The 16,505-nt window shown below is 35.9% G+C and overlaps 1 protein-coding gene across 2 annotated transcripts in view; it reads right to left on the bottom strand.

Moving 5' to 3' along the window:
• The window catches only part of LOC127618824 (arf-GAP with coiled-coil, ANK repeat and PH domain-containing protein 3-like), a 90,408-nt gene that overhangs the window by 43,990 nt on the left and 29,913 nt on the right, over window positions 1-16,505 (bottom strand). For both annotated transcript variants that reach the window (XM_052091461.1, XM_052091462.1), the window contains exons 2-4: window positions 10,820-10,877; window positions 5,600-5,719; window positions 3,666-3,719 (exon numbers count right to left, since the gene is read on the bottom strand). In XM_052091461.1, coding sequence (XP_051947421.1) covers window positions 3,666-3,719; window positions 5,600-5,719; window positions 10,820-10,877 — 232 coding nt within the window. The remainder of the gene's footprint in view (window positions 1-3,665; window positions 3,720-5,599; window positions 5,720-10,819; window positions 10,878-16,505) is intronic.

The raw sequence follows: 16,505 nt of genomic DNA, 5'->3' as shown, positions 1-16,505 counted from the left end.
TATGAATTGTCAGTCGACGCAAATGGGCTTGGCTCAAATGATTTATAGGAAACGGAAGTGGTTAAAATGCTGTTAAAATTAGTAAAGAGGGCAATGGTGGGTTATAGCTCAATAAGCAGCCAACAATGAATGACATGATAAAAAAGTGATACAATTGGTCAATGGGAAATAGAAGTACCTAATATAGCATACATTTTAACATGCATTACAGGTACAAATATTGATTGAACAAGCTCTCTGATTAAAATTAAAAAATATTTCAAGTTTTGCAACACATTTTAATGTAATATAGCTTTGAAAGAGAGTCTACTACTGATATCTCTGTACTATAAGTGCTTTTGTGCAATGGGCCATGTGTTTGTCTCTATGAATCCATTTATATAACTGACCCTCAAGTGCTCATATTTATGCTTCACTGCCTGACTGCACACATGTTGGTGCGCCTATCCTTATTATATAGACATAATGATTTTTATACTGTGCAAACAATAGATTCTATCCCATAACCCTCACAAAAACATTTTCCATTTTCCATTGGAATTTTCCAATTATTAGCATAATACCCTTGTAATTACCAGTTTGTAACCTAAAAAAATGTCCTCGTAAACCACTTAAACCTGCCCCCACACACACATGCACGCGCACGCACACACACAATCACAGCCCTCAAACGACCCCTGCCATTATCCTCGTTTGTGATGTCAGTTTCCCATGTGGTGTTGTTGACCTCTGTATGTTCCCACTCTAAAGACTGATGCATACTTCATAAAAGTGCACATAAAATGCTCAGTGGGTTAATAGTGAGAGGGCTCGGGGTGCAGGGGTCAAATTTAGCACCTCACAGAGAATTGGAAATTTTTATAAAAAGAGTAGAGAGGTGTGAAATAATAACAATAGTCACGTCCAATCCCAACACCTTTAGCCCTTACAAAATGAAAACTAAATTGACTACAAAAAGCTCTGCTGCCTCCTAAGAGTGTTCAGACAGAACACATTCTTGCTAGATAGAGCACAATGAATAGAACCGAATGTCTCAGGACACGGTTTTGAAATTAAAGTTTTTTAACTTGACACAACATCTAAAAAGACCCTGCGCTCAGTTATAAACACCGAATACGGATGCAAAATCAGGGCTGGAAATGTGGGGGAACAGAGGTTCTGGAGTGAATTTCATGGGGGAATGGGGTTCCCACTCAAACTGGATACATTTGTTAGGGGAATGAAGAGTTTCTATTTTTTCTCCACTCAATGGCCTTCAAAAGCTTTGTGTGTTCTGCACACAAATGTGTGGGATCTTCTGCTACTGTGGTTGCACAATGTTGACTATTGTGAGTGGCCAGAACACAGATCGACAAATGCACATGGGTATCCTACAAATGCACAAGGGTATCCATGGGCAACCGATCCACACATGCATGCAACAGATCCACACATGCTGAATTGACAAAGCCACACATTGAAGACTGCACAAATATATGATTTTCTTTGCTCACAATAGCATCCACGAGTACATAAGTCATGCAGTATGTGTAATTTAATGCACAAATAAATGCAGAGCCGTTTGTATTGGTGTGCTTCTTCGAGAATGCCTAGTCTTGACAAACACACATTCATTAAAATGAAGGGAAATTCATCTTAATTTTTTTTTTTAAGAAAACAAAAAAACAAACTGATGCTTCTCTTCACCTCGGATGCATTAAATTGATCAAAAATACTAGCAAAAACAAAACATTGCAATATATTATTATTGTTTGAAATTAGTATTTTATTTATTTATAATATAATTCAATTTCTACCCATGATGGCAAAACCCCATTTCAGCTCGCATTACTCCAGTCAACTAACATAATGTGTCACATAATCATTAAGAAATAATTGAATGTGTTAACTTCTAATGGTTAAAATGGTTGTGCTATTTAATGAAGTTTGGAAATCACAATAATGTGTCTTTTTCCAGCTGAGGAATTAAGTACACTTATTCCAATTATACATTACTTTACACTGACAGGACAAATTTCAGTTTTAAAAACACACAAAAAAACATATTTCTCCTCAAATTCATCAATCTATTGTTCTTTTTAGATATATTCCATGCACTTCTGTGCTGAAAGAATAAAGCAGAACTGATCTAACCGGGAATGAGAGAGAAGTGCACAACAAGAGAAGAACATCAGAGTCTCTAATCTGAGAAACAGACTCCTCACAGGTCTAAACTAGCAGCTTTAATTAACAGTATATGCTGAACACTTGCATTTATTTTCAATTTTTTTAATGCATCCTCTGCAAACAATAGGTAAGTATTATACTGTGTTATAATTGTGGTTACAATTATTTATGAGAAGTTACAACATATTATATGAGACTTTATTAATGCATTATAGTGCATTTGTTATGTTTTAAAATGGGCTTAATTGAAAATGTTACTAAATAGTCTAAATATTGTAGAAATTAATTTTTTTTAGGGTTTGACAACAATGAAAGATCATTTATGATGCACTTATTATACTGTAGCATGTTAAATAATTTAGACACTACAATCAGAGCGCCTGTGAGTGAGATATAAGGGTTATCTGTGTGGTTAAAGATCTCAACACATCAACACTGTAGAATAAGATGACACTATTGGGCCTTTTCCACTGCACGGTACAACTCAACGCGATTCGACTCTGCTCACTTTTTGGGGGTTTTCCTTTGTGGATAGTACCGGATACCTGGTAAATTTTTTAGTACCACCTCGGTCGAGGTTGCAAGCGAGCCGAGCCGATACTAAATGTGACATCAAAACCCTGCAGATCACTGATTGGTCAGAGAGAGTCGTCAGTACCAGCGTCACTGGATTTCCAACACGGGACATCAACCTGCTAGTTTTAAAGTTAGCTACAGCGATAGCAGTTTCATTAGTTCACGCAACGTTCAAATAGTAAAAAGAAATGGCTGTGTGCAAAACCACACCGTGGTCAATAAACGAGGTGCGGACGTTCCTCTCGTTAGTGACGAACGAAACGAAAAAGTCTTTCAGGAAGTGCCTCAGCTGTTGGCCGCACAGCTGAGACACGGCTAGCACTGGACCTACCAACAGTGTAGGGGAAAGTAAAACTACAAAAGTGACTACAGAACCATCAAGGAAAAGTGGAAGTTTTTCGACCAAATGGACGTTATCTAGACCGGCGAGCAATGGGAGGGAGAGTGCTCTGGACTCGGCCACGGCGTTGTTAGAGTCCACGATGGAGGATGGTACATTTTGTTACATTAACTCTATACTCTGCTTGAAAGCTTCACTTTATTTAGTTGACCAGCTACTGGAAAGCTTGCTTATAAAACAACCAGGCCAATTTAACAGTTACAACTAATTTATGCAGCACAGTGAGCTAGTAGCTAACAGCTAGCGGTCGTGTTATTGTTTATTGTTCTGTGTCGCGTTTAAGATGATGTCACGGCAGTAGAGGTGGCGCAACATTGACGATCAGACAATAATCCCACCCACGTTGAGGTGGCACTAAACAGCAGTGGAGAAGCAAGCTCAGAAAAGTAAAGCAAGTAGAGTCGAGTCGAACCGTAACGTGCAGTGGAAAAGAGCCATATGAGGCTGGTCTTAGTGGGTCTTACCCACCACATTCGAAGTAACTCATGTAAGAAGAAAGATATAAGTAACACAAGAGACGTACCATGTGGTAGCTGACAATTTCCTGCAAACTCTCGCCACACTTTTCCAGACATTCCTGAAAAAAATAAATGCCATAATTACTTCCAAATAACAAATGAACACACAAAATAATAATTATTAGTTCTCACTAGATACAGGTTTGTACATCGAACAATGAGAGTACTTTTGACAAATTTTAACCATTTAATTCTAAGGGTCAGAGAGGGGTTGGAAATGGTCATTTAAAATTAAATCTAAATATGTTTCAGCCTATTGACGATATTCGATATATATCTCAATAATTATGTATTTGCTCTGAAATGGTTCAAAAGTGTTTGTTTTTTTTATCAGAGGAACCATCATTTCATCCAAACAGCCATTGTAGCCAAATAGATTAAATATTTTAAAGACATTAAATAAAAATCGAATAATTAGTGTTTCATTAAATAAACACAAGGGAGAATGAAATTCAATCATTTTCATTTATATGCACTTTATAATTATATTTCATACACTATGATACATAGTAGCTTAATAAAAAGCATTATTTATACCTAAATAAGTAATATATTTCTGTCTTGTTTACTTCACATTCACCTGGGGGCTTTTATTTTGACACCGAAAAGGCAACGTGTATTTGACAGTTTACAATGATCCACATTTCCTGAAACGCTGTAATCTCCTCATTCTGTGCCGCATTTGTAGATTTGTATAATAACTTGTAACTGTTACTAATGTTTGTAATTGCGCAAATGCATTACTTTGATTTCACAATGTACGTGAAATGATCTGAGAGCACCGCCATGCGCATGCACAAAGATCAGCGAGTCTATGGTTTGTTCTGAATCACACACAGACCATGTTTATCTGTCTTTAAATCACAGCCTTTTGTGGAATAATAATCACATATGATCAACTTGCCATTTTTATGTTATGTTGTTTTATATTGCAGCCCTGAAGGATCGTGAAAGTAGTCTACTGATGTGCTCTTTATGAAATATAAGGGCCAAATGAAAGCACATTAAAATAGTCTCAATTTTCAAGATATTGATCTTGATAATATCGTTAATATTCGATATATATCGCCCAGCCCTAAATGCAACAAAAGTCTAGAAAATGGCCCTATTGCTTAAAAGCCCTGCTTGAATATGACCTCTGAATCACGATGATGATTGTAATTCAAATGATGTTTTGAGTACACTGAGATGTTATGATTAGCATTAGGTATGAGGTAATTTAATTTCACTTTTATTCTTGTTTTTCCATTAATGAATATTTTAGAGAGTGCAGAAGCTCTCTGAGATGGCGAACAAGCCCTGCGATAGGCTTCCTGCTGAGAGCACGGCAGCTTTTTTTTAAATGAAAATGTAATTGTGGGTCTGACTTGATGTTTTAACAGTGGAAAATGCAAATAGCAGCAGATTTTAATAAGATTCTCAACATTATTCGGCTGGGTGCACGAGAAGGGAGGCCAAGCAAACTCTTAATACTATTTACACATGGCGGCAATAAGTCTAACACTCCTGGCAGACTACTCTGACTAAATCTATGTCTAATCAGGGTCAAAGTGCATCTCAGATGCTCAAAACAGCAGCTTGAGGCTTTACACAGTAAATGTAGACGAATGTATATGGTTGGAAATAAATGTTTCGATGTTAAATTCATGACGCCTGTAAAACTTGTCTATTATTTGAGCTGCAAAGTTGTTTAAAATAGTCATTTTTACTGAACTTGGAAGTAGGAGGCTAATATCCGTCATTGTGTTGAAAAGACAGACTGCAATTCTCCTCTGGTGATCCGCATAAAATAGAACATCATACTGGTTTGGCAAAAAGATCGAGGGTGAGTAAATTATGACAGAATTGTCCTTTTTGAGGCAATTATTCCTTTAAAATACTTTTTCCTATCTCAGTTTAACAGGGAGAGACAACTATAAGTAAGCAATTGAAATATTACCGATATCTTCTGGTCCTTCTTGCATTGCTGGGATAAGTCACGGATGCCGTTGATGAAGAGCTTATTGGCGGTGACATATGCTTTCCCAGCCTCGATCATACCACCACACAGCTTTACCAGCTTTTAGACAGAAACAGAGAAACAGAGAGATAATCATAAGACACTATAAACCACGCATGCATCTTGTTTTTTTAGCATGTCAGTAGAATGAATACAAATACAAATAAATACAATTTAAACATCACTTGTTCTTCTTCTGTAATGTCAGGATTTCACATTACCGTACATCTCATATTTTCTTCTCTTTTCATTGATAGGTCTTTAGGGTCTTCTAATACTATTAACCACTATATAAGAATCTTATTTTTAACTTCTTATTTCTACTCTTTATTTTTAACCTAAATTCACCTCCCAGCCAGAAGACACATGATTTAATGAATGTAGATTAATGGAAATTTTGTGTTGATCTTGCACTTCTATCAAGCTGATTCATATGCAACGATCTTGAAATATGATTTTTTAATCGAGGATCATTAGTGTTAGTCATTAAATAAGATTTTTTTCATTTTTTTCATTTTTGCTTATCGTGGCACATTCGGCACATCTCTCGGCCGACCCACAGGCCCGATCAGTTCTCCTGATGGCCATTGCGCCCCTGGTCGGGAAAATGCCCAGTATGCCAGATTACCAGTCCAGCCCTGGTTCCATGTATAATTTACAGCACAAGCCTAATTTAATCAAAATGGGAAAACTGTATCGATACTATTATCGTTTATTAAATGCTTTACAATGCATCTGCAACAATAGTGTAATGTCTTTATTTGAGGGCATTTCTCAGCAAATAATAAAAAAGTGATTAATTTGATTAAATATTTTACATATCATGTAATTAATTTAATTGATTTGTTTAATCAAAGACATACATATTATTTTAAATCTGTGGTAATTCTCTCACTAATGTGCTAATTATACCCCAGACTGTGCTGTACTATCACATGTTTGTTTAATGTCTGAAGGGACACATTCTCAGATGGGCTCCATGTGTCAGACACTACCACGCCACTGCAATAACACACATGTGCTTGGAGTTTAACTCATTGGTTCCTTTTTCTTTCTCTTGTTTAGTTCTTAATTTTATCTTCCTCTATTTTCAGGTGTTTGTCAATTATATCCAGTAAACCCATGAAAAAAAAAGAAAGTTCACAAGAGCATATAGCCTTTGTGTAAAATCTTGACAATATCGCCTTGGTAAAATCTCTTAATTTCCCACATCTTCTTCCAAACATGTGTCAAACTAACAAGCACAGGGAGTCCTTGTTTTACACAGCTGCTGAACAGACCCACAGCAAATCACACACACGAGAATTTAAACAGCCCCGACTTAAGAACTAGACTTTATCCTAAATAAATGTATTTATCTTCTATTTGTACTGTATCTTCTGTTTGATTGGTTTGTGTATGAGAATCCAAATGTAAAAAAAGTAGTACTGTCAATGAGGGCTGCAACTAATGATTACTTTGATAACCGATTAATCTAACGATTATTCGATGATTATTGCACTGATTAATCATTAGCTCTTAACCGATTATTTAGATTGTGTCCTGACTTAAAATGTTGTATTAAACATGCTTACTAACAATAAAAAGGACAATATCATCTTTTAAAAATACCTCTAAATTACATTCAACTGACACTTGAGGGATAAGCGTCCCTGTCCCAGAGTGTGCATCAGCCGGGTGCAGTTTCAATCTCTCCCCCTTAGATCGGGGCACTTCACGTAACTTCACAGAGAAATGCCAGTTTCGGAGTTTGTAGTTATTTACATGATCTGCTTCCATATTATTTGAACTTTAATAAAGCTATAATGCATTAAATATAACTGCATTAAAGATGCAATGACAGGGTGTTTCCTTTAAAGATGCTCGACCTGCAAGTTTTGCTTCAGCTCCACTTATTTCACAGCGATAGTGCTTCAGTATTTACTTATTTTGTATTATTGTATAATTCCCTCATACTTTGCAATCTGCATCAAATTAATTACATGGCATGCTGATTAATTATTCAAATAAATCACATGCATAAATATTTGCAGAGAGCCCCCCAAATAACAATATTCAAAATGTAATGAATAAATAATTATATTTCAATAATTCTAAATATAATATATATTATAAATATAACAGACGAGTAAGCCACTGATAAGAAAATACTGAAAGTGCCTTTAGAGGCAATATACAGTATGCATTGTTTTTTCATATTTTTAAACATGAGCCTATCATTGGCCTACAATCCACAGCAATCAAATTTGCAATTAAATTTGTCAATCTGTCTGAGATAGATTGATTATAATCTATACACAATTCCAGCATAACCCCTTTATCGGCCACCCTATGCTCTGGATATCATCATTGGTTATTGGAAAACACATTTCACTCAAACACTTATAAACCAGAATATTGACTGTTAGTGGTGGCCTCATTGATGGACACTCCTGAGCCACTGATGTGATGGAGGATGAGGTGAGATCTAAATTGACAGCTGTCACTCGAAGTATTAAGGAACAGATGGGGATGTGACATCACAGGAATTAGAGAAACATATGTGCTCTTTACTTACAGCTAACACTGACATCTGTGAGTGACGACCACTTTCTTAGCCGTATATTCATATTCTCATGCAAATATTTTTTTTTTTAGTATACATTTTAGATACCATAACTGGACAACTTTTTTGCATCTCACAACCTAAATAATCCTGCAATGTGACAAATTATGTTTTCAAATGTTTATATTAATGATTTACACATTTGACCAAATACAAATATTCCAAGCTATTTCTTTAAATATTAGCCAAATATGATGTTAACTTAATTAATATTAATATAAAATAAACAGTAAAATGGTGGTTAAATGTGCATATGTTATAAAATTAAATAATAAAATAGCCTGTACATTTTCAGATGCTGTAACTGGTTACCTTTTAAGCTTTTTGCAGACTACTTAAATCTGTCATGCAATGTGACAATTTATTTTTATTTTTTTACATATATTTAAATATTTTTGAATAGTGGTTGACTGATAAACCGATATACTGACTTTTTAAATGATTAATTTTCCCATTTGGCAGATTTTTTTCTTTAGGGTGCCGAAAATCGCCTGCTTGCATGTGAAGCGACTGAGACATGTAAACGACCGGTCATGGTTTGTTTTGTTGTTGCATGCCATCGTGTTATCCGCTCGAGCCTGTGAGGAACTTCAAGGCTGCGTCCGAAAACAGGAAAATGCTGCCTCCAGAGGCTGTATACAAAGGTACGATGAAAATAAGGTGCTTTTCAAACTGTTTGGAGATCAGTTTCCTTAAGAGTTCCATTAATTACAACAGCTGTCAATTAAGCCATTAACTGGTTAGGCAGCAAGGTAGCAAGTCAGCTGCCCAAGATAAAGGCAATTCAAATGCCATCCATGGTTGCTGGACTACTCTGTGTACTGTTATTTCCTTCCTAATATATTAACAATTTCTTCATGTGCATCTAAATTACTAAAATTGGATGACTAATCAGAAATCAGAGGTAACTGCTATCTACCATTTAAAATACAACATCATTTTTTTGTTTTGCATGAAATTGAGTAAATATAGTGCTAAATATTATTTTTATTTTTTTAGCAATTTAATGTTTGTTATTTTCTATATTAAATTGTGTGATATATTGGCATTGCATCGGCCAACCTGCTCTCTGGATATTGGCATCGGCCATTAAAAAACCCATATCGGTCGACCACTACATTTTTATTAGTGCTGTCAGTCAATTAAAATTGTTAATCATGATTAATCACATAATTTATTTAGTTAACCATGATTAATCATAGATTTTGAAAGTGCTTAAATTTGACTATATATACTTCTTTTCCTGTCAAAATCCCTTTAATTCCATTTTAGGAAAAAACAACAATATAATGCTTTATCAGTATATTCCATACAAAGCCTTCCACAATATAAAGATGTAGAAATACACTACAATAGCACCAATTCAAGTTACATTAATGCTTCCCAAAGTCTAAGTGGGAGGTTGAATATTTGAACAAACGGGTCCCCACAGGTTGCATTTTCAATCCAATGGGGATCAAATCACTTAAATTCTCATCCTCCACAATATGAATCTGTCTGTAGACTGTGGCTATACGCATTGCTACAGCAATAGTGAAGCCGCGTTCATGATTTGCATCAGGGTTAAGCATCAAGCGCCACTTTACACTCCACATGAAAAGCGCATGCAGACAAAAAAATGTAATTCTGCGTTTTGGAGATAGTAAGACTTGATGTGCTTCTGTGGCAATTAAAACGTGCCTTACATAGGCTGAAAAATACTTGATTTCTATCACAACTCCCATCTGGGCTTGCTTTGTACATCAAATAGCACTAAGAGGACATTTCTACATCTTTTTATCACTGACATGTGCATTTGTGGTGTGTGCGTCAGAGAAAAGACCCCGGGAGGACACATTACAAAGGTTCCGCCCTTGCAACAATTGTTAATGCTGGGTTCTGCTGTTTTAATTGTTATTTAATTAATGTTAAATTAATATAAAGTAATATTAATCATATAATAATAATTCAAATTATGGGTAATAAAATAAGAAATTATGTATATTTTCAGATGGTGCAACTGGCCACATATGAGCTTTTTAGCAGTTCATCTAAATAGTCCTGAGGTGTAACAAATTCAAATTTAGAAGTACAAATAGTCCATGTAATACATGTAGTTTCTTTTAATATAAATATATATTGGGTATATTATGTATTGGAAGAGTCAGGCTATCTTCTCTGCCCGTCAATGAAGTCCGGCAAGCTTTACAGCTTTTAAACAGGCTTTCCATTACTACACATTAATCCACAACACTCCTCTAATCTTACACAGTGAACGATAAGCCACAAATGTCATTATGCACGTGCTCAATCTGCTCTCTAATGACAACACCACTGCCTTCTGGAATCAGTGGGATAAAACATTATAAGTCAATGTATATGGGGATTAGATCTCTTCTTTGCTGGGGTTACATCCACATTTACACATACTTATCATCCGCAAGCCTGATGTTAACCCTCATCCTTGTTGTGGAACCATCTGATGTCAAGGTTTCTTTTAGACGTGATTTCTTGCGAATACTAAAGCTTTCTATAAGGGGGTCAAAATGTCAGTAAACAGATTTAAAGCGTCTTACCTTATCAAGCTTGGCTTCAATCTCCACCACTTCTGTCTCGACTTCATCAATATTTGCCCTGAAACACAACAGAGATGTGATTAATTTGACAATCAAATCTTTAAATATCACACAAAATAACCAATTATTTTGATTCTTGAATGAATCTGAGAGATTATTTCAACAGCAGATTTAACAGGATACATTTTTTATTTTCTAGATCTGCCCTCTTCGTCACGCTATGTTGTTAGAATAGCAGCATACTACAATTCTATATGTACTTTATCTGTCGTATAAGTACTGTATACTGTGCAAAGTACATGTTTACTGCAAAGTGCAAATTAACTCATTATTTGATCGGACTGCCAAATGTTTATACATATTTATCCAAAATTTGGTTTTCATGCATTGTAGAAGTATGCAAATTGGAACACAACCATTGAGGTAGGTCTGGTCTTATTCACTGCAAATATGACTGATTGATCAGATCTGGCCATCTCTTTTAAGAGGGGCCCAAAAAATTAAAATGCCATCTCCGCCCTCTTCCAGTATCTAGCCTTCATCTGTGTTAGAAAGGATTTCCTTTGAATTGTGAAGCAGTTTAATATCACATATCTTTCTGTGCAGAGAGTCAGGCTGTTAGAGCTTATCTCTCTGTCTCTCTCAGTTTCAGCGTGTGTGAGTGTGTGTGATGTATTTGAGTCAAGCTGCAGTGATGCACATGCTTTCCATTTAGAGCAGAAGCAACTCTGCCTCGAGTACAAAAACATACACAATCGGATGTGTGTGTGTCACATGTGGGCTGTTAATGGATGCTAGTCTCTACTGATCTTTATCCGTCTCATGGTCTCTGGGCCATGGCAGTATTATCCATGAGTCAAATGAAAGACTGCAAATACACTGTTTTACTTCCTGCCTTAGTCGTTTCATTATATTTATGCAATTGAAAATAATATAAGTCCTGTATATGTGTTTTGTGGAAATCGAACCCATAACCTTGGCCATTGCTAGCAATACTGTATGCTCCAGGAACAATACTTCACTTTATAAGACTCAGGTTTGTGGAAACAATTCAGTGTCAATACCCAAGTCCAATATCAATATCAATTACATATACATATGCCTTATAAATATAAGGGCTGGGTATTGATACATATTTCATGATTAGATTAAATTCTGATTTACAAGCTCTTGATTCGATATCGATTCATATTGGTATATTTAAGTTATAATGTCCCTTTTGCTTTGTCTCTCCCAGCCAATGCTGTTTATTATACAGGGAACATCTAACAAGGTACTTTATGAAAATATAAATTTGACTATTTATATTTGATTAGTTTTTCATTGTTTTGGTCACATTTTGGCTTTTTAAAAATGAACAAATCCATGTATTCAATCAATAAATAAGATATTATATTTAATTTATTATTTTTTGTTACATGTTCATTGTTTCATTGAATAATTTGTACTAAGTATTTACATTGATTTGTTGAACACATGCTAAAAACCAGTACTGCCTCTTTAACAAACTCTGCATTTCTGTAAAGAGCATCTGTAGATGAGCACATGTTAACGAGAGAGACTTGAATGGATTTAACTGTGCCATGCATACATTTAATTACATTTTTATTTTTTGTTGTTTATGATCAACTACTGGCTGTAAAGAACAGAAAGAGTATTAAAAGAGACATTAATAAAAACACAAATGGTTGCATGGATCTCGTCTTTGGACACATTACCTCATCCCATGTTTGCTGTGATCAGCTAATGTCACTCAATCTATTCTACACCATGCTATCATTCAGGTAGGACTATTCATTTTGACAGCTAAAGATAGCTTCACTAATAATCTTCCAGAATTGTCTCACATACTCAGTAAGCCAAAAAGTCCAGAAGAACTTGATGAAATAACAGAAAATATAAATAAAGTATTCTATAGCACTCTTGGTAGTGTCGCCCCCCCCTTCGATTAAAGAAAATTAAAGAAAAAATACCTGCACCATGGTACAATGTTCACACTCGTGTTCTCAAGAGAGCAGCTTGGAAAATGGAGCGCAAGTGGAATAATAAAAAATTAGAGGTATTTTGCGGTGCATGGAAGGATAGTGTCTGTAGATACAGACAGGCAGTAAAAGCTGCCAGGTCAGCATATTTTAGCAAACTCATAGAAAATAACCACAACATTCCTAAGTGTTTACTCAGTACTGTGGTTAAATTGGTAAAGAATAAAGCCTCAATAGAACCAGATATTACGTCACAGCACAAGAGTAATGACTTCAAGAATTTCTTTACAGATAAAATTGAAATAATCAGAAATAAAATTGGAATTATGAAATCAACAGTCACAACACTCAGAAAACAGTGTCTAATAATTTTCCTCACTTGCAACTTCAATCCTTCACTGTCATGGTCATGAGGAGCTAACAAAACTTATAAAAAAATCAAAAGCCACAACATGTATGTTAGATCCAATGCCAATTAAGCTCTTAAAAGAGGTATTCCCTGTAATCACAGAACCTCTTCTTAATATTATTAATAACTTTTCGCTATCTTTAAGACATGTCCCAAGATATTTTTAAATGGCATTTATCAAACCACTTATTAAGAAGACAGGTTGATCCTGGAGAACTGGCTAATTACAGACCGATTTCAAATCGAAAATACTAGAAAAGGTAGTGACATCCTAACTATGTTAATTTCTACAGTGAAATGGTATATATGAACAAATTCAGTCAGGATTTAGGCCCCATCACAGTACAGAGACAGCACTTATCATCTGATCGCAGCTCTTGACATTCTCTTGAATAGACTGGAGAATTATGTTGGCATTAGTAGACTTGAACTAGCATGGTTTAGGTCCTAATTATCAGACCGCAACCACTTTGTATGTGGAAATGAGGAACTTTCAAATCAAACAAAAGTTAAGTATGGAGTGCCACAGAGATCAGTTTTAGGGCCTCTGCTTTTCTCCTTATATATGCTTTCCCTGGGTGATATTATCAGGAATTTTGGGATATGTTTCCACTGTTATGCCGACGACTACCCAACTTTATATTTCTTCTAAACCCGGAAAAATTTCACAATTCTCCAAATTAGTAAATTAAATAAAACATTGGATGGCCAGAAATGTCCTTCTACTCAATTACAACAAAACAGAGGTACTAATTATTGGACCAAAAACCTCCAAAAATAATCTGCTTAAATATAATTTGACTCTCAATGGATGTACTGTTACATCATCTTCAAAAGCGAAGAACTTAGGTGTTATATTTGATACCAATCTGTCCTTTGAAAATCAAATTTCCAATGTTTGTAGAACAGCATTCTTCCACCTCAGATATACTGCTAAATTACTACACATGCTCTCTGTAGCTGATGCCGAAAAACAAATTCATTGTGTTCATGACCTCAAGACTAAATTATTGTAATGCATTACTGGGAGGATGTCCAGCAAGATCAATCAATAAACTTCAATTGGTTCAAAATACAGCAGCCAGAGTGCTGACGAGAACCAAGAAATATGATAATATTAACCCCATTCTATCACCGTTACATTTGCTACCTGTTCAATTTCGTGTTAATTTTAAAATTCTGTTAACTACATGCAAAGCTAGATCCTAACTATGTTAATTTCTACAGTGAAATGGTATATATGAACAAAGAAGGTACTTAAGTGACCTTCTGTCAAGCTATATTCCATCACGTTCATTACGATAAAAACTTTCTGGCCTGTTAATAGTTCCTAGAATATCAAAATCAGCAAAAGGAGGTAGATAATTTCCTATTTGGCTCCTTAACTATGGAATAGTCTCCCTAACACTGTTTGGGATGCAGACACACTCACTCAGTTTAACTGTAAAGATTCATCTATTTAGCCAGGCATAATTTACCTACCTAATTCCTAATTTATCCATCAATTCCAAATTAGGCTGCTTTAGTTAGGTCTGCTGGAACCATAAACATTTCTCAGAAACATTTCTCATAATTTGTGACTCTGCAATAAATTGAATGGCATTTACGCAAATATATTTCTACTTGTTTTCCTGTCTCAACCCTGGGATTCATATCCCGAGGTTACCAGAGCCAGCCAGATCCAGCTCCGTTCCTGCTTGGTGTCGGACTCCACTGCTATGTGTCGCTGAGTGATGATGACAAACTACAGCCGGTGCTAGCCAGACATCACTTCAGTCTTTCACGGTGGACTTCAGAGTCCCAAAAGAGATCATTTCTTTCATATGTAAGCAAAAGGGACATTATAACAAAATGTTATTGAAGGGGGGGTTTTGTGTTCCGTTCTGCATAACGCGTTGGCTCATTGTTGCTTATCGCGGCCGAACCACCGGCCCGGAAACCTTCATAAATTATGCATGATTGCATGTTCATATTGACTTATCATAATCCACGGCCATGAACACAACATATGAGGAGTGTATCAGACCTGCTAGTAAATGAGAATAGGAAGCTTTCAACATCTATGCAGAACAGAAATAGAGGGATGTTTTTGTTTAATAAAGTGCGTTTTTCAGACCCCACAGTGATGTCCGGTCAATCACTTTTCCATAGAAAACATGTATACAACAACAATGATAAACCAAACATTTTAAGAATATCACAACATACATTTTTGCTAATATTGCACACCCCTAGTCCAGCTTATCAAATGTCGTACTTCATGGATTTTCTAGACAGCTGTGGAAAAGGTAAACAATCCTGTGTTGGAAGTTGTGTTGCATTTTTAGGCAGTTCTGAGGCTATGACAGGGCCTTATAGGATAAGGCAACAGCATGCCCACTCCCCCACCACTACTGCAGCTGTCCGGCTTCCTGATGCGTTTCCTGGGTGGAATCATTGTCTTGAAGGACAGCTGCTCTCCCAGGCCCTTGGGCACACTCTCTCACCCCCTACCATGCCAGTTCACTGCACATGGCACTCCCAGGATGGATGCGCATGTTGCCCCCAGTCCTGTAACCATAGCAACAGCTGTGGGGCCCGGCCCCATACTTACAAACCCATTCTGAATTGCTCTACTTTCAAGCAGCTATGAGACCACCAAAGTCAATGAATCTTTGATTGTTGTTTTGCAGCTAGTTATCACTTGATTGCTACAATGACATATTCATCTTGCAAATGGAGACAAAATAATTGACAATTTGGTTTTAAAGACAACGTGAAATCAAAATTGATCCTATTTACTTTCTTAATAAATGTCCAAGGCCAGAAACCTGCTCTATGCAAGTATGTGAATGCAAATGCTTCTAGTTACACAAGCTTGATTTTACACGTCATCGTGTTCTAAAATGTGTCAGATCGAAACATAATATTGACCAATAATATCACATGTTTCACACCCTCCCAATCCAATTAAATCCCAATAGATTAAGCCCCGCCCTATATGATTTCCAGCTGAATATTCAGTTTCACTCTGAAATATGTAACATTGCTGAACAAGTTCAGTGTTGCGAGTGCAGTTTTCTGTCATCTAAAATGGAAATATTCTGAAATGCAAGCTTTAAGAAAAGGGGAGAAAAAATAAAAATTCGAAACATCTTAAAAAACATGGCGCTCATGTGTCTGAAAGTTTTTCTGTCATGTGACAGAAAAAACTGAAATGGTAAAAAAGTTCTGTCTGTTGCATGTTTATATAGAAACTAATGGAGACAATGTGCTTAATTGTCAACAAATGGAACAGAATGTTGGTGTCTTGAGA

The sequence above is a fragment of the Xyrauchen texanus genome, chromosome 25 (assembly GCF_025860055.1).
Source record: "Xyrauchen texanus isolate HMW12.3.18 chromosome 25, RBS_HiC_50CHRs, whole genome shotgun sequence".
Classification (NCBI taxonomy): domain Eukaryota; kingdom Metazoa; phylum Chordata; class Actinopteri; order Cypriniformes; family Catostomidae; genus Xyrauchen; species Xyrauchen texanus.
This window is presented reverse-complemented; position numbering and strand designations above follow the sequence as displayed.